This window comes from Pollachius pollachius, assembly GCF_949987615.1.
Source record: "Pollachius pollachius genome assembly, chromosome: 8".
In the NCBI taxonomy this organism is placed as follows: domain Eukaryota; kingdom Metazoa; phylum Chordata; class Actinopteri; order Gadiformes; family Gadidae; genus Pollachius; species Pollachius pollachius.
This window is the reverse complement of record NC_136941.1, coordinates 18,189,674-18,206,720: the sequence shown is the minus strand read 5'-3', so window position 1 is coordinate 18,206,720 and position 17,047 is coordinate 18,189,674. Positions and strand designations below refer to the sequence as shown.

The following is a 17,047-nucleotide window of genomic DNA, read 5'->3' as shown; positions in this document are numbered from 1 at the left end:
GGAAGTAAGAGACGGAAATTGCGATTTTACAGACCGGGATAACGCTACATTCCTCACACGGCATTAGCTCTGTTGTGATTCTGACGTAGATACTCGTCTCGAGACTCGGGGCTGTGCTTCGGCCGTGAGAAAAAAAACTAAAATGGCGTCTTGTTAAGGAAGATAGGATGATCCTAAGGCAGAGATGGTGTTGATCATAAATTGGATTAATAGTGTCATCCTTTTTAGTTTAAGATTTTTTTTCTGAAGTGAAACACGCGCATACGGTCCGTCCCTTTCGCCTATGTTTCTAATGGGACGGTGCTATATGGTGGAATAAGCTGTAAAACGGCCAACTTTAGTTGCTAGCAGTAGCTAGCCAACTGGACCGACCACAGCTGTCCAACGTGAGCTAACCACCAGAGAAATCACAACAGAGGAAGGGCAGTCGCTACCAACCCTCATCATTCCCCGGGACATCGAGGTGTCTACGGGTCAGTAGCGACTGTTTAATCAAGCCAAAAATGTCATGTGTGTCCAATTTTGGACCGTTGTTTATTTTCTCACTATAGCCATTGTTACGTGTGTAGCTAACGCTTGGTAATTGGCTACGGACGCTAACGTCATTAGCGTTGTCAAGTCAAGTTCCCTTCGCTAGCGTCAGTCCTGCTAGTGCTAGCTGCTTACCTAGACCGTGGTGGGAGGTGATTGTACTTGGCTGAAAGTGGAGGCCGCAAACGCTACCGACAGCATCCTCACTCCCTGTGACCCCGGGCCCTGCGAACCCCTCAAGACCTCCAGACGTGTCGATGGGGATAGGATCATAGTACGACAGTTGTATATTTTGGACGTCATGTGAACTTTCATGTCTATATGCACATATTTGTGGAAAACGTCTCTGGAGCTCATGGTGTCACTCTTGCTAGCGTATGAGTACTTCTCACTTGATTATTTTATTCCACACCACCAGTGTCTCGGGTTAACGCTTGGTTTATTCGTGGATATAGTTCTGTATTACTATACCGACGGTCAGTGGTCTTCTAGATGTGTGTTTTGTAAATGAAGGCATCAGTCGTTAACCACCTTGGAGTAGTGATGCTGTAGTTGGCCTCGATTCTTGGGTTCGTGGTTTCAACGCCATTGTTTGTTTTTAGGCCCGTCAAGCACCAGATATGATAGTTTGAGCGACTTAGTCCCAAATTTGGTCAGTATTGAGTACAGACGGTCCAGTACACGTGCCGACTTGAATAGACCATCGTCTTCTCTCGACACATGGTTGTCTTTATGTTTGGACTTTTGTAAATATTTTCTATACTTTGACGTAACGACAGACTTCGTGTGCTGGTGTGTGTTGCTCACGCACTACTCAATTTATCCATGTTTATTTATATGTTTGTGTAAGTTTGTGTCCTAATGATCCTTGTTGGATTCACGGGTGTTTTTGTTTTGTTGTGTCTGTAATGTTGGGGGAAGGGGTGAGCTTAGACCAGTCTCAGTCTCAGGCTTCCCCCCCCCCCCCCCCCCCCCAACGGAAGTTAACCTCAGATCTGTGTTGTTGCTGTAAAGTGCTGGTAGGGCCTACCAGGTATAAATCAAACTGGCTCTTGTGAAGTGCAAAGGCTATAGATAATTGAAACGTCCATCTAATATGTTGAAATGTTCACATGACACGTTTTCATGAATGTGCCCCCCTTTGGGGATTTTTTTGTGAATAATTATGGCTCTATATTAATTAATCCACAACTTATTTTGAATACTGATGTCCTAAACCTATGGAAAATAAAGCCATTGCCCCAAATATGATTCAAAACTATGGCCTTCCACTGTGTATGCTTGTAATTAACTTAGTTGAACATTTTCTCTCTGTTGCCAGGGTGATGGAAGGGGAAGAGTTTGTGCCTCCTCCGGAGTGCCCGGTGTTTGAGCCATCATGGGAAGAGTTTCAGGACCCTCTTGGTTACATTGCCAAGATCCGTCCAATCGCAGAAAAGTCGGGAATTTGCAAGATCCGGCCCCCAGCGGTAAATGTTCATCTATCTTATGATGTTCAAGTAATTAATTCAAATTGATGGATCAAAAGATGACTTTGATGTCAATTCTCTATAGGACTGGCAACCGCCCTTCTCAGTGGAGCTGGATACTTTCCGCTTCACTCCCCGTATCCAGAGGCTCAATGAGCTTGAGGTTTGACCCTTGTCTCCTTCTGTGCTTTGTGGACAGACTAATGTTTGTGGGAGTGAACTTGTAATCAGTGCTTTTTCATCCCATTTCCAGGCGGAAACCCGGGTGAAGTTAAACTACTTGGACCGCATTGCCAAGTTTTGGGAAATCCAGGGATCCTCCTTGAAAATCCCAAACATCGAAAGGCGCATCCTTGACCTTTTCAGCTTGTCAAAGGTGTTAAATCTAATGCTGTTAAAGAAAGCTGTTATCTTTATTCATTGTGTTATGTGATGCTCTTTGTTCCTGGTTGGATTTTTAATTAATTGTATGTGTTTTTCATCCTTTCCCAGATCGTAACAGATGAAGGAGGCTTTGACCTGGTGTGTAAGGAGCGCCGCTGGGCCCGTGTGGCCCAGCGGCTGGGCTACCCTCCCGGGAAGAACATAGGCTCCCTCTTACGCTCACACTATGAGAGGATCGTCTACCCCTTTGAAATGTTCCACTCCGGTGCCAGCCTGACGGTAAAACTCTGCTCACGCTCAACTCTCCTGTTGCTGTACATTCAGACAGCGACATTGTGAGATGCAGACATATGGGGACCAAACTTGTTGCATATTAAATATATTGTAAGCACTGCGTGATGTGGAGCAGTTATAGCTTTTTCAACCAAATCAAGGGGGCGGTGTCTTGACACCATAACCAGTTCTGCTGTTGACTAGAACTTGACAGCTGGGTTCCTACTTCCTTCCCAAGTAAAATCGGATGAAGATAATTACATAGTGTTTCACAATGCATACCAGCATTATCTGGCCAGAACATTAAAATGATTTGAATGACTCCAAAAATGACGAAGACTGGGGATTTCTTATGGCAATTGTATCTAGACACAAGCAAGTTAGCTTGTGTTGCTCACAGTTGCAATGCAATCAAACTAAAGGTGTAGTCCTAACTTCTGGTTATTCATTGCTTTCAACTTTATTGTTAAACTGTATTTCGATATCTGGTAGGAAGTACTGTGCTCAGTTTAATGATTATGTACACAGTTTATCACTAACAGCCACACTGCTGTTTTTTTTTGTCTCTTCATGCCTGATCGCTCTGTTATCGTTTTGTCTCCTGGACCCACGGAGCATACAATGAACATTTTGGTCGAAATAGTTAACTACCCTTTATAGTCATCACATACTAAACCTTTTGTATATTCCCCCTGTTGTAGAACTGCAAGCCAAAGCATTATGACGGCGAGGAGGTGGACAGAGAGTACAAGCCACACTCCATCCCTCTGCGCCAGTCTGTCCAGCCCTCCAAGATGAACAGCTACGGACGAAGGGCTAACCGCTGCCAGCCAGATGTGAGTGCAAAAACATCAAATGGTCCAGTGTATCATTAAGGCCCCGCCTTGCCTTTCACTTATCTCAGGGCTGGAGAGTTCAGAACAGATTACAGACGATGAGTTTTTCTGGGGATGCCCCTCCACCCTTAAAATCAGTTTAGTTGATGGTCAACTTTGCTATTTTTCCTGTTCCCATGTGGTTGCAAATAGAGTTTGGTGCACTGAAGCCTCGCTAGATTGTACAGTAATCTATACCTAATGCCAGATGCATTTATTTCCTCTCTATTTTTATAGCTGTGTATCAAAGCATTAAAACAGGCTTGAAGACCGTTTGGTAATAAAAATTATCAGTTTGATATAATTTAAGTCTAGCATACTTCGTTTGATTAATGTAATTGTGGTTTTGTATTGTGGGTAATAATAATCAGAACTGAAAAACGATAAAGCGATCAATAGGCAATCCCAAAGTTACACAACAATATAACCTAGTCTGATAAATAACAGATGATGTTTAATCAGGTTCTGACTGCTCTATCTGTGATGGTTTCTCTCTGCTCATCATGTCCTTAAGGTTAATTCTATTCTACTGATAGTACTATCTCCATTTGGTGACCTAGTAATAAAAACATGCTGAACATTTGATGCCTTCAGGCCTTCCCTTTTGTTGCTCTTTTTTTATTGGCTGTTACTCATAGGAAATGGAATGCTATTTCTAAATTAAAGGAGCATGCATTCAAGCTTCTACATAAAAGACTACTTGTGTTGGGATACACGACACCCCCCGTTTTATTATGTTTGTTATCTCATGTTATCATTTCCATACATGCTGCTGCAATGTCTGTTTGCCGAGATAAGTTGACTGTGAAAAGCCTGATATGGTAACAGTGTGGCTGGAGACAAGAATCTGCATTTAGGGTTCTCAAAACAAATGCCTGGTTTGGTTTGGTTTAGCAACTTTGTATGTTAGTGGGTTATTCTGTTCTGGCTTATTTCTTGTCTCTTAATGAAGTTGAACATGAAAAGTGTGAATATGATGCCTTCAAGAATGTGGCCTGCATGCCTGCTTTATCCTTCCATGCTGCACCGCTGCTTCTGCTCTCTGCTCCGTACTCCTTCTTTAACCCGTCATTACTGCCTCACTGCATTTCCCGGCCTGTTAAGAAGTATGCATTTCATCTGCTGCCACATTTATAATCCACCTATTTCTAGTGGCTGTTTTTTAGTGCTGTTTCTTTTATTTGCCTCTTCTATATTAGGAAAACAAACTCCCATGTTATAGGACTTCAATTTAAGATTTACATTTAGAATTGATAGCTGATTTCTTACCATAGTATCGTTATTTGAACTAACTCTTAATGTCATTTTTAATATTGACCCTAATATAAACTTTAAGGTCTCAACGATTCCTTTTTCAAATGTTTCAAATGCTTTGTTGTCTGAATGTTGGACAATTTGTATCCTAATGCAATATCATTTTTTATTTTAATGTGATCCGAAGAATTTCCTTAAATGTTCGGAAAGGACATTTACATGAAAGATACATGACTATTGTGAACGCTCACAGTTGAATCATTATCCTAGTCGTGAGTTTGAGTCTCCTCTCCATTTCCTGTGGTTGCTCAACCGGTTCAGGTCTCTTATCGCTCACCCTCTCTCGTCCCCTGTCCCCCGCCTGTCTTAGTTTATCGTTGCCTGTATTGTTCCCCTTGCAGGGTCCAGAGGATCTGGCCCCCCATCCTCTCTCCGCTGGCCCTCCACTCAGCTCTGCGGTACTGCTTCCTGAGCACACAAGCTCAGTTTCTCCAGCCCTCTACCTTCGTGCCTCGCTTTCCTTTCCTAGACTCACGCCTTCGCCAAAGCTCTATACTTTCACCTTTCCACTAACTGCAACAACAAACACTGTCAGGGATGCGATACGCCAGGTGGTTGAGTCGTAATGATGCAAATCAAAAAATGTTTTTTAAGGGTATTAGCAACCAAGATTTGTCGCCAGAGCTTCATGTTTGAGGCAGAGTCGCTATTCTTGGAAACATCAATCATTTGTTTCCACTTATATTGTAATGGACCTCTCTGAATTTTTTTTAAGTAAAATTGTCCCATTTCACTCCATTGTAACACCATGTAAATGTATCCAAATCTACATGGGAAGATTCTATGGACTAGATGAGTTCCCCTTCATAAAGAACTGGCAAACATTTAAACTTAAATCCTCGCAAAGCATGTACATAAATCTTAGTCTAGTTCACCCCAATTGAGCTGAGTTAGGTCTTCAAAGCCCCTCCATTAAGTGTGTATGGACCCTCCTTTCTTTTAACTCTGCAACTCGTTTTTTGTCTTTGACGTTGCTTGGTTTGCATAAATGCTGGGCTGTGTATGCCGGGCTGTTTGGTTTCAGCTGTCTCTTTAGTTTGGCATTGTTGTGTAGCTGCATGCGTGCCACTGGACTGCATCTCTCAATCTAAAAAAGCCTGTAGGTTCGATTAACACGTTTTTCTTGGTGGTGGTTACACAATCTCTTGAAAGATTGTCAAGTATTTGCAATACTTGCCCATAATGCAAGTAGATATTACGACTCATAAATGACTGTGCAGTTCAATTGACGCGTTGCATTGTGTTTGGTACTTTTTTTTTGGTTTTCTTTACTTTTCAAGTGTATGGGTGTTACTGGTGGTGGTTGCTCCGTTTCTCACATTATCGGTTCTTCAAACTTTTCACAACGTTGTAGGCTAACATTTCCCTTCCTATCTAACCTCAGCCTAGGCCCACGTTCTGATGCATCACTATGCTATCGTGCCATCACCCGAGATGTGTCTCCTTGGCTTGGCTGTCTGTGTGCTTTTGAGTCATGGCAGATGGTTTGGTACTCCTAAGCTAACCCGTTCATTCTACCCCCTAGCCTGAACCCACAGAGGAGGACATAGAGAAGAACCCAGAGCTGAAGAAGCTGCAGATCTATGGGGCGGGGCCTAAGATGATGGGCCTGGGTCTGATGGCCAGAGACAAGAGCATCCGGAAGAAAGGTAGATGCCTCCTCACTACAGTATACAGAGGATGTTTAGATATCCTTTTCTCAGTTGAGATATAAACAAATCGAGTTTATTGATCCCCAAGGGGCAAATTAGGCTTAAACACTTTTATTGTTAATTTTGTTTAAGTCTGGCCAGAGAGAGTCCATAAATATCCTCAACTAGATGTAATAAAGTCTCATTGGCCAATTAGCTAATAGATGCTCATCGCTGCAAGCCACCCATTGTAGTTCCTGAACACTAGTGGTTAGGTGAGTTCCCCTGTGAACTGTGAACTGAGCCGTCTATGATGCTCCTTTGCAGAAGAGCTGCCACAGACGGTCACGGTCAAGGACAAGGTGTCCACAGCAGCAGCTCCCCCGGACCTGGCGGCCACCACAGAGCCGCGGGGGGGTCTGAAGAAGGAGGCGGGCGAGAACCTGTCCAGCCCCTCGCTGCCCCCTGCTGGGGTCAAGCTTGAGGTGAAGAAGGAGGAGTCGAATGTCAAGGACGTTAAAGAAGATGAGAATGACGAAGAGGAGGAGGACGACGAAGGGGGGCCAAAAGAAGGCCCCTGTACCAAGATGACCATGAGGCTAAGGCGCAACATCAACAACCCACAGTTTGTAAGGACAACCCATGGGGCCGTCGTGGTTGATCTGTGAATTAAAAAGAAAAAAGTGTAGTGAACGCCATCGGCGGGTCATTAAACCTCTCCTCATGGTTTGTGCGTCAGGTGGACTCCTTTGTGTGTCGGATGTGTGGCCGCGGGGATGACGACGAGAAGCTCTTGCTGTGCGACGGCTGTGAGGACAACTACCACACATTCTGTCTGCTGCCCCCACTCACAGAACCCCCCAAAGGCAACTGGCGATGTCCCAAATGTGTTGCAGAGGTATGTCAGTCCTGTCAAAAGGAACGCTTGTCTTAGGTTCATAACGGATAGTTCCAAGTTTACCAGTATGTGCAGAATCCACTAAAAAGCCAGCTTCGCTCACTGCCTGCTATATTAAACCTTCCTGCTTGTTTCTCTTTAGGAGTGCAAGAGGCCGAATGAAGCCTTTGGCTTTGAACAGGCCACACGAGAATACAGCCTGCAGAGTTTTGGGGAGATGGCAGATGCCTTTAAAGCAGATTACTTCAACATGCCTGTGCATGTAAGTGAACCCTCGGTACACATCCACTCAAAGGCCTGATTCTGTGAGGCGCCACTCAAATGTGATATTTTGTAACCTCTGCGATATTTAGATGGTTCCCACTGAGCTGGTGGAGAGAGAGTTCTGGAGGCTGGTGAGTAGTATCGAGGAGGATGTTACTGTGGAGTACGGCGCAGACATTCACTCCAAGGAGTTTGGCAGTGGCTTCCCCATGAACACCGGGCTGCGCCTCCTCTCCAGCGAGGAAGAGGTAAGTTCCACAATTGAGGACTACCTGAGGCCGACAATATTCTGGTCCTCCAGAGCACCGGTGTAAGGGCTCGCTGTGCTGCGGTTCTTTCCAGGAGTATTCCCGTTCTGGCTGGAACCTGAACGTGATGCCTGTGCTGGAGCAGTCGGTGCTGTGCCATATCAACGCCGACATCTCTGGGATGAAGGTGCCCTGGCTCTACGTGGGCATGGTGTTCTCGGCTTTCTGCTGGCATATCGAAGACCACTGGAGCTACTCCATCAACTACCTGCACTGGTGACCGCCTGTCCTTTTTTGCGCTCAGCAAGCCTACGTTACATGTGTACTCTGGTTAACAGCGGGCGATGGTCGCTGTTCTCCTGCTCATTTTTCTGTGTTGGTCTTCAGGGGGGAACCCAAGACCTGGTATGGCGTGCCCTCCGTGGCGGCGGAGCGGCTCGAGGAGGTGATGAAGAAGCTGACGCCGGAGCTCTTTGACTCCCAGCCCGACCTCCTGCACCAGCTGGTCACCATCATGAACCCCAACATCCTCATGGCCCACGGGGTCCCGGTACGTGGCTCCTGCTGACCGCATGCCCCCCAACTCCCCTAAACTCTCTACCTCTTCATGCCCTTACCATCAAGGTCTTTGCCCTGCAGGTAGTGCGCACTAACCAGTGTGCCGGGGAGTTTGTCATCACCTTCCCCAGAGCCTACCACAGTGGCTTCAACCAAGGATACAACTTTGCTGAAGCTGTCAATTTCTGCACTGCAGACTGGGTATTCGGCAATCCATTATTGCACCTCCATTACCGCTAGGAATTACTTATCAATAGTTCAAGCCTATTACTAACCCTCTCTCTCTGTTATCATCTCCTCCTCGCTCTCAGCTGCCAGCCGGGCGCTCCTGCATCGAGCACTACCGACGCCTACGGAGGTACTGCGTGTTCTCCCACGAAGAGCTCACCTGTAAAATGGCAGCCTGCCCAGAGAGGCTAGACCTCAACCTGGCAGCTGCCACCCACCGGGAGATGTTCATCATCGTCCAGGAGGAAAGAAAGCTCCGCAAGGGGCTGATGGAAAGGGTGAGATGCGTGGAAAAGCGTGGATGAGCATCAAGCGGTCCTTTAGTGCTTCTGTGATTTGTTTGAAGGGCACAGACTGTGATCTTGTGATCTTCCAAAATAACCAAGCCGTTTTTTGTCTTTTATTTCTTGAACACCTCCAGGGCATCACCGAGGCGGAGAGAGAGGCGTTTGAACTGCTCCCTGATGACGAGAGACAGTGTGACATGTGCAAGACGACTTGCTTCCTCTCTGCCCTGGCCTGCTCCAACTGTCCAGAACGTGTGGTCTGTCTCTATCACACTCAGGACCTATGTAACTGCCCTACAGACAAGCTCTACCTCAGGTACGCAGAGGACATCAGATAACATTCCACATCCATGACTTTATAGTCTATCGCTGGCTTCTTTTAATCTCCTGACATTTCCCCCTGCAGGTACAGATACACGCTGGATGAGTTGCTGGCCATGTTGCACCGTCTTAAAGTCCGCTCTGAGTCATTTGATTCCTGGGCAAACAGAGTCAAGGAGGCACTTGAACATGAAGAGGGAAACAAGATAGGTAAATATGTTTGTAGTTTTATTCAAATGTTTGCATTGAAATCAAAAATCAGCTAAAATATATGTTCCCTATTTTCTTCTTCCTTGCAGCGATTGCCGACTTGGAGCTGCTGAAGGCCGAAGCATCAGAGAAAAAGTTTCCAGACAACGAGCTCCTCTACAAACTAAACACTGTTCTCAAAGACGTCCAGCAATGCCAGCTGAGCAGCACTGAGCTTCTTAGCTACTCCAAGACCAGGTACGGTGCTTCCACACATAAAGTACCGCTGATGGCTCCGGTAGTGTAAACTGACTGGTGCTTGTGGCTGGGTTTCAGCGGAGCTAAGATTACACTGGCAGCGCTGAAGTCTTTGGTGGAGACCATGCAGAACCTGCCCTGTGTGGTGACCCAGATGGAAGAGGTGCAGGTAAGATGAAACTCCTCACATGGGAAGCTTTAGGAGGTCAACATGCTATGTCAATGATCAGGTCTACGTTTATGATTCATCTTTCCAATTCGATTTTTAAGTGTGAATCCAGCACCTGGGAACCAACTCCAGATGCAGTGCCCTTGCCGTGGGCATTGGCAGGGCATGAGTGTTAACTTGAATTCTTGTGTAGTGAGTAGGGCTGAAGGATTATTCGGAATTCAAACCAAAATCGCAATGTAATAGAACACAATTAGCAAATCACAAAGGCTGGCGTGAAAACAAAAAATTGTTTTGTTACTGACTGAAGATCGGTGAGATTCGTATTTATTTTTATTTTACAATTCAATAGTTAAATAAAGATGTTATAATATCAATTCATCTCAACACATAGGCCTGGCCTAAAGGAAAGGGCAGTTTATATGTTGACTGCTTCCAATGTTGTGATTGTCATACTATAGGATGATTTATTGCTTGTTTAGTGAATAATAAAGAACATGAGGAACTATGAAAAGACAAATGGCATGCTAAATCTCATTCGCAATATTGGTCGAAACTATTAGATTTCCCAAATCGTTCAGCCCTAGTAGTTCGGCAGGTAACCCGCATGAAAGCAAACCTTAGATACCAATGTCCTTGCTTCTCCAGGCCGTCCTGCAGACCGTCAAGGAGTTCCAGGGCCAGGCCAAGGCTCTGATCAGCGACCGGGACTGGAGGAGGGACTCCCCGGGCCCGGACCAGCTGCAGGCCCTGTTGGACCGAGGGGCCGGTCTGCCCGTGCTGGTCCCGGAGTGTGACCTGCTCAAGGGGCAGCAGGCGCAGGGCAGCTGGCTGAGCGAGGTGCGGCGGACCCTGGGTGCTGAAGCAGGGGACCGGGGAGAGGTCACCCTGGCGATGCTCCGAAGCCTGATGGAGGCCGGCTGCGGCGTGTCCCAGAGCGTCTCGGTGGAGACGGCCATGGCGGAGCTGCAGGAGCTGCTCACCATCGCAGAGCGCTGGGAGGAGAAGGCCCAGATCTGCCTGGAGCAGCGGTGAGACCACTCTCCTCTGCCACCACGACCCCCTCGCTCCTGCCCCTGCTCCTGGAATCCCTCATAGAAAAGCGCATGTGTTTTTGTGCAGCTTTCCCACCGTTACACCATAACACACCGCGCTAGTGGAAGAGAGATGTGTGACGACGGTTCAGTGTGGCTCCGTTTCACATGACCCTTGTCTCTGTGTCTTCCGCAGGCAAAAGCATGCTCTGTCCACCTTGGAGGCTATAGTGAACGAGGCTCAGCTCATCCCGGTCAAGCTGCCCAACATACTCTCTCTGCAGGGCTGCCTCAGCAGAGCCCGCGCCTGGGTGACCGACCTAGAGGAGATCCAGGTAAAGACACCCACTTTCTTTCTGATCCACGCCAATGAGGGTTCTTTTCCTATGAACAAATGCTGGGAGATAATGTTTAGGTAACCCCGACTCAGGGAAGAGGACCGCCACAGGATGGCGCTATAACACCCAGGCGTTGTTGCATGCAATCACGTCGTCCACTGGTCGGTTGTGTTGCAGAACGGGGAGCACTATCCGTGTTTGGACGACCTGGAGGGCCTGGTGGCCATCGGCAGGGACTTGCCCGTGTGCATGGAGGAGCTGCGGCAGCTGGAGGTGCAGGTGGCCAGCGCCCACTCCTGGAAGGACAAGGCCACCAAGACCTTCCTGAAGAAGAGCAGCCAGCACAGCCTGCTGGAGGTAAGTGGGAGGAGAGGCCAATGAACTCACCGACAGGTCTGTGAAGAGGCTTCGTATTAAGAGATGGATATATGGATGGAAAAGTACTTTCTTCGTCTTCAAAGGAAAACTTAAGAAGCGCACGTCAAAGGCACAATAGTAATATTAAAGTAAGTCTGCCTGCAAGGCTATTGCAGGCAAACACGATGGGCTATCAACATGCTCTGAAGTGCAGCCCTCCCCTGCAGGTTCTGTGTCCGTGTGCAAAGAGGAGGGAGAAGGTGGAGGAGACGGAGCCGCTGGACGACCCGTCGGACGACTCAGACTCCAACACTCTGGGCCTCTCTGCCCAGGACCTCAGGGACCCAGGGGCCATAGTGAGTCCACAGAGAGTCACTGAGCCACCCTGCCCTTTACTTGATAACATTGATCACTGTGTTGAGCAGTACAGTAAACCAGCACACACACCCATACTCGGTGAATGGTTCTCCACCTGCCTACACTTACCGACTGTACTCACTCGGCTGTGTTGTAGAATAAATGCTCCCGTGTTGGTGTGCTGGGACACTAGGGTCTCCTGTCTTCGGCCCGTTGCCCCTAAAGACTATTTCTACCCAAACCCAATTTGTCGTTGTAGTTCGAGGCAGTACATTGCCTTAGCATTATTAAAGCAGTGTATTGTATGTAGGTAGTATATTGTGTGGGCATTATTAAAGCTGTATATTTCATTTTGTTATCATTGATAATTCATATAGAGGAAGGTAGAATACTGTATGTGTCGGGGCAGCAGCGTGCTTCATGGTGCATTGCTGACCTGCGGCTCCGCCTCCAGGTGATGGCCTTCAAGGAGGGGGAGCACCAGGAGAAGGAGGCCCTCCTCAGGCTGCAGAGGGCCAACATGTCTAAAGACGGACTAGACGCCACAGCCAAGGAGAACGGGCGGTCGGAGGAGGGCATGGAGCTGGACGCCCCCGGCCAGTCCCAGAACTCTGTCAAAGAGAACGGGGGCCCCAGCGGCCCCCACGGCCCCCCGGCGGTGTGTGCGTGCGGCGGGCTGCCGCGGGCCCCTCAGCTCCGCTGCCAGCTGTGTAAAGACTGGTTCCACGGCGGCTGCGTCCCCTTCCCCTCCGTCGTGCCCCCCTCCTCCTCCACACATGCGTCGAACCCGCTCTGCTGGTGGGACTGGGACTCGCGCTTTTTGTGCCCGCGGTGCCTGCGCTCGCGGCGCCCCCGCCTGGAGACCATCCTGGCCCTGCTGATGGCGCTGCAGAAGCTGCCGGTGCGGCTCCCCGAGGGGGAGGCCCTGCAGTGCCTCACCGAGAGGGCCATCAACTGGCAGGGCCGGGCCAAGGAGGCGCTGGAGACGCCCGAGGTCCAGCGGGCCCTCAAGAAGCTCCAGGAACTCAAAGAGAGTCTGCACTGCGACGAGGAGACGACGAAGGAGGCGGAGGAGGAGGAGGCCAAGACGGAGCCCAAAGGGAACGCTGTGATCGTGCTGTCCGATTCTGAGGGGGGAGAGGACGGAGTCATCGACCTCACGGACTCTCCCAAGAAGAACACGGAGGTGAGCGGCGCCAAGGTAAAGCACGTCGTCCCAGGCTTCCCTTCAGGGGGTTTGGAGCGGCAGCATATTGAATCCTTCCAGCTGTGGTTTCCTCATTTCACCTCATCCTTGTGCTTCCCCACAGGCTGAATGTGCAAATGGACTCGGCAAGAAGTCCAGTATTACAGGTTAGTATTGTTTATACATACCAGGGCTGTGGTTAACCAGATACATCTTGGTAGACTGAAATTCGACCAAATCTACGACCTATCGATGGGCAAAATATTATAATACAAAAAAATCTGCAAGTTCTCCAGAGTAAGTTAATCAGCCACAGTGCACTCTACTCTACCTGCTGACCTCAATATCAGCCAAGTGTTTCTTAGAGAAGGTCAGTAGAGTCCGACACGGTTACGGCAGGGTCGGTCTTCATTATAAAGCGAATCCCACACCCGACGAGCCACGGAGCACCTTGTCTGGTCACTGTTAGCCAGTTACACGCTTTCAGATCCCCGCACTCGGCAACACGATCGGTCCAAACAAATGTGTGCATGAAAGTGAACCGCCCCACCGCCAGAGTTGAGCTTTTTTTCCATCAGCCTTTTGTCTAAAATCTGCCCTCAGGTTTGTGATTCTGCTGTGAGGCTAAACCCCCCCCTGATGAGTCTCTCTCTCTCTCTGGACCCCAGGTGTGGCCTCTCTGCTTCCCCTGCTACCCTCCCTGCCGGGCCAGGTGGTGAACCTCTCCCCGGCCACCAGGGCCAGGCTGGAGGAGCTGGAGCTGGAGGGAGACCTGCTGGAGGTCTCCCTGGACCAGAGCCACAACATCCACCGAGTCCTGCATGCCCACGGTGTGCCCCCCAGGGAGAAGCTGCACACACTCATCCAGGTGAGAGACCCCCCCCCCCCCCCCCACGAGCCACAGAGAGCAGAGGCGACTTGTATCATACACCTACGGTCTTAACTAGGGGGGTGTTCCAGAACCTCGATCCTTTAATGATGTTGGATGTTTTTATCCTTTACGCTCCACCATTGTTCTGTAGTATGTATTCTATTGTTTCATGGTTTGCTAAATGTCCCACCTCGTGCCGTCTCAGATTGAGCTTCAGGAGCAGAGAGGAGCTGGTCGGGGGCGGGCCAAGGACTCGAGGAGGAAGAGGAAGGGTCACAGGAGTGGCTCCGGGCCAGACGAAGGCCCCAAGTCTCTGGACGCCTCGGAGTCCAAGAAGACCCGCCCCCTCGGACACAGCCCCTCCCCCCGCTTACCCATTCAGCCCCGTACAGAGGTGAGGTTCCCAGGCTCCGTTTCAATGGCCGCCCGCTGTAGATTCAACAGCTTCCTAACTCACTGTCTTCATGCTCTTGTGTGTGTTCCCAGGTTTTGTGATGCAGTCCACAGTGGAACCCCAGAAAGGACCAGAATCCAGTTAAAATGGAACAGAATGAAGCATCTTTCTCCGTCAGAAGACTACACCAAGACGTTAGAGATGCAGGACATCCCCTCCCTCCCACCTGCCTTCCCCTCTAACCCTCCCCACTCCATCCCTCCCCACTCCGTCCCTCTCTACCTCCCTCCCTGTTACCCCCCCCGCTTACATTCAAACACTAACACAGTGCTGATAGTTCTGAGCCCATTCATCCACACTCCACTGCCCCTGACCCCAGCCCCACCCACCACCATCAAGTCTACTGAGCCTCCCTTTGGGTTAGGGAGGCTAACCCTAACCCTAACCCTTTGCTCCCGTTTCCCTCCACCTGCCCACCCCCTCGCCCCCCCGGGCCCTCGGCCCCCCGTCTCTTCCAATGAAGGCGTCGTTGTATTGGGGGGGCAGCGTCTCGGTCTTAAGTTGTCGCTCTGAGGTCTGTCAGTATGCTGTGTTGTCCCAGAGGTGTTTTAGTCGAATGCTAATCTCAAGGCACAACCACGCGTCTTTCCCCAGGAACTGTCCGCAGAAACTTGGATGAACTTTGGTTGTTATTTGTGTTTTTGGGACAGGCGTGAAGCTCCAGTGTCCGGTTGGCAGTATGTGATGACAGGCAATAGGTGAACACACCACGGTTAAACTTTTATAATATCAATATATATATATATATGGTGTGTATATATATATATATATTGACTATTGTGTTCCAAGAGGCTATTTATGGGGACTTATGAAGACCATAGTGTTTTGGGAAGTGTAAAAAAACAGGCATTCATGTTTTTGGTGCTACTTTCCCAAGACCCTTATCTGTACCTCTTCTTCTCTCTCCATGTGTTGCTTTGTTTTCTACCTTCAGTCCTCGCTCTCCTTTTAGTCCCTTTGGTAAGATGTTTCCCCTTCTCATAACTCCTCTCCCCTCTTTCTCTCTCTTTCTGTATAAACATAAGTAACTCTTCACTGTATCTCACTTTATCACATTTTATTCAGTTTTCTGGGTTGAAAGGATATTATTATTATTATTATTGTTATTGATATTGCAGACACACAGTTGTCGTGAGTTTGTGTATGAACTTCTCATTTCAATGTTGAATTTTGTTTCTTTTCACTCTTGTTAGAAAATAAAGGTTTAGAATTGTTTAGGATATCTTGACTATTCTTTCTTGATGGCCACCTCTGTTTGCAGAGAATTTATATTTGGAGTCGTTTGCACAGTCAATATTTTATTTAAAAAATGTTCAAACATTAGAATAGCAGACAGACCTTTTACAGACGATATTGAATGAACAACTGCACAAACATTTTCTATTCTAGTAACACCTTTACAGGGACACCACATCCACAGTTACATAAATCCAGGATAAATGTAAGATAAAAATCTTTTGATTTCAAACATGCATCGAAGTGAAATGTAAAATAATTGTTTGCTTTACTGTAATAATTTATGAACCAACAAAGCCATGGCACCAGATGTAAAGCAGTAAGAATTGTAGAAAACAAAGTTAAGGTTGGTACCTGAAACAACATAAATGATAATTACAAAAATTAAATCCTATTCCTATTGCAAACTTATTCTAAACGATGTAGGCTAAATACATTTTCTAGAGCTTCAGGTTTGCAATATGCACAAGCGTTTAGAATGATTGAAAATAATAATTGAATTGAATAGTTGACCATGATAACCACTCAAAGCATCAAATAGCCTGGATCTGTGTGGGGCCGTTTGTAAACTGTTGCTGCTCAAAAATGTGCTTCACTTGTTACAGATTTAGCTCAAGCGTTGCTTAATTTTTCTTAAATTCAGCAAATAAACAGCCCTCCAAACCTCACTGAAATTTTAATCTCACGTTTTAACAACTAAAATTAGAACTATTTTAAATATAATCCTAAACCTAATAATACATTTTATATCCAAATATATCTAAATCCTATATCCAGACAACGGATATGCTTATTCTCATACATATCATCCTATCCAGTAATATAATCGGGGGAGGCTTCACTTACATTGGGCAGGAAATGCGGACACAGACAGCAGGCCGATGCCAAAGCAGCGTGTGAATAATGTCTGTAGATCGGACCTGCAGAGCTGCTGTTACCCCAGCTGCAACGGCACGTTGCATAATACAAGATAAATAGCCAATTGATGTGGGGAAGATGTCAAATAGCTTGAACTGCTGTCCTGCTTAATGCGAGTAATATGACTGGTTAGAAATCAGAACTAATTAGTAGGCTATATGTAGGAGAATAAGCGTTACATGGATTTAGGATCGAGATTTAAAAATAAAATATAGATTTAGAATTAGGATATAGATTTAAATTTATATTTATGATTTAGATTTAGAAATAAAGATTTAAAGTTTTTCAGCAATAAAGGTTTACAAACGGCCCCATATGGCTCAGCATCGCCTTCCACTATATCAGAATGTACCATACAGACAGGTTAAAAATATTACCGAGAAATTTTGTTCAGAAAAT

General features: G+C 47.4%; 1 protein-coding gene across 2 annotated transcripts; it reads left to right on the top strand.

Moving 5' to 3' along the window:
- Nucleotides 1-153: 153 nt before the first annotated feature.
- kdm5c (lysine demethylase 5C) lies at nucleotides 154-15,714 on the top strand. Of its 2 annotated transcripts, XM_079741202.1 has the most exons (29): nucleotides 154-473; nucleotides 1,853-2,000; nucleotides 2,086-2,163; nucleotides 2,254-2,376; nucleotides 2,493-2,663; nucleotides 3,359-3,493; nucleotides 5,188-5,244; nucleotides 6,372-6,495; nucleotides 6,805-7,106; nucleotides 7,217-7,375; nucleotides 7,518-7,637; nucleotides 7,729-7,887; nucleotides 7,982-8,163; nucleotides 8,275-8,437; nucleotides 8,527-8,646; nucleotides 8,757-8,951; nucleotides 9,095-9,276; nucleotides 9,367-9,491; nucleotides 9,581-9,728; nucleotides 9,807-9,897; nucleotides 10,546-10,928; nucleotides 11,128-11,266; nucleotides 11,447-11,626; nucleotides 11,854-11,982; nucleotides 12,438-13,184; nucleotides 13,294-13,336; nucleotides 13,838-14,037; nucleotides 14,246-14,434; nucleotides 14,527-15,714. In XM_079741202.1, the coding sequence occupies exons 2-29, from the start codon at nucleotides 1,857-1,859 to the stop codon at nucleotides 14,533-14,535; spliced, it is 4,797 nt and encodes a 1,598-aa protein (XP_079597328.1). In that variant the 5' UTR covers nucleotides 154-473; nucleotides 1,853-1,856; the 3' UTR covers nucleotides 14,536-15,714. The 2 variants fall into 2 exon arrangements, with proteins under 2 accessions (XP_079597328.1, XP_079597329.1); XM_079741203.1 differs by lacking the exon at nucleotides 5,188-5,244.
- Nucleotides 15,715-17,047: the final 1,333 nt, after the last annotated feature.

What these genes read in the sequence shown, in the direction of transcription:
- kdm5c (XM_079741202.1), top strand. Translation starts at nt 1,857, where the DNA reads ATGGAAGGGGAAGAGTTTGTGCCTCCTCCGGAGTGCCCGGTGTTTGAG. An exon ending in ACAGACAAGCTCTACCTCAG is followed by an intron (nt 9,277 to 9,366) that starts GTACGCAGAGGA and finishes TTCCCCCTGCAG; the next exon opens with GTACAGATACACGCTGGATG. An exon ending in TGAAGAGGGAAACAAGATAG is followed by an intron (nt 9,492 to 9,580) that starts GTAAATATGTTT and finishes TCTTCCTTGCAG; the next exon opens with CGATTGCCGACTTGGAGCTG.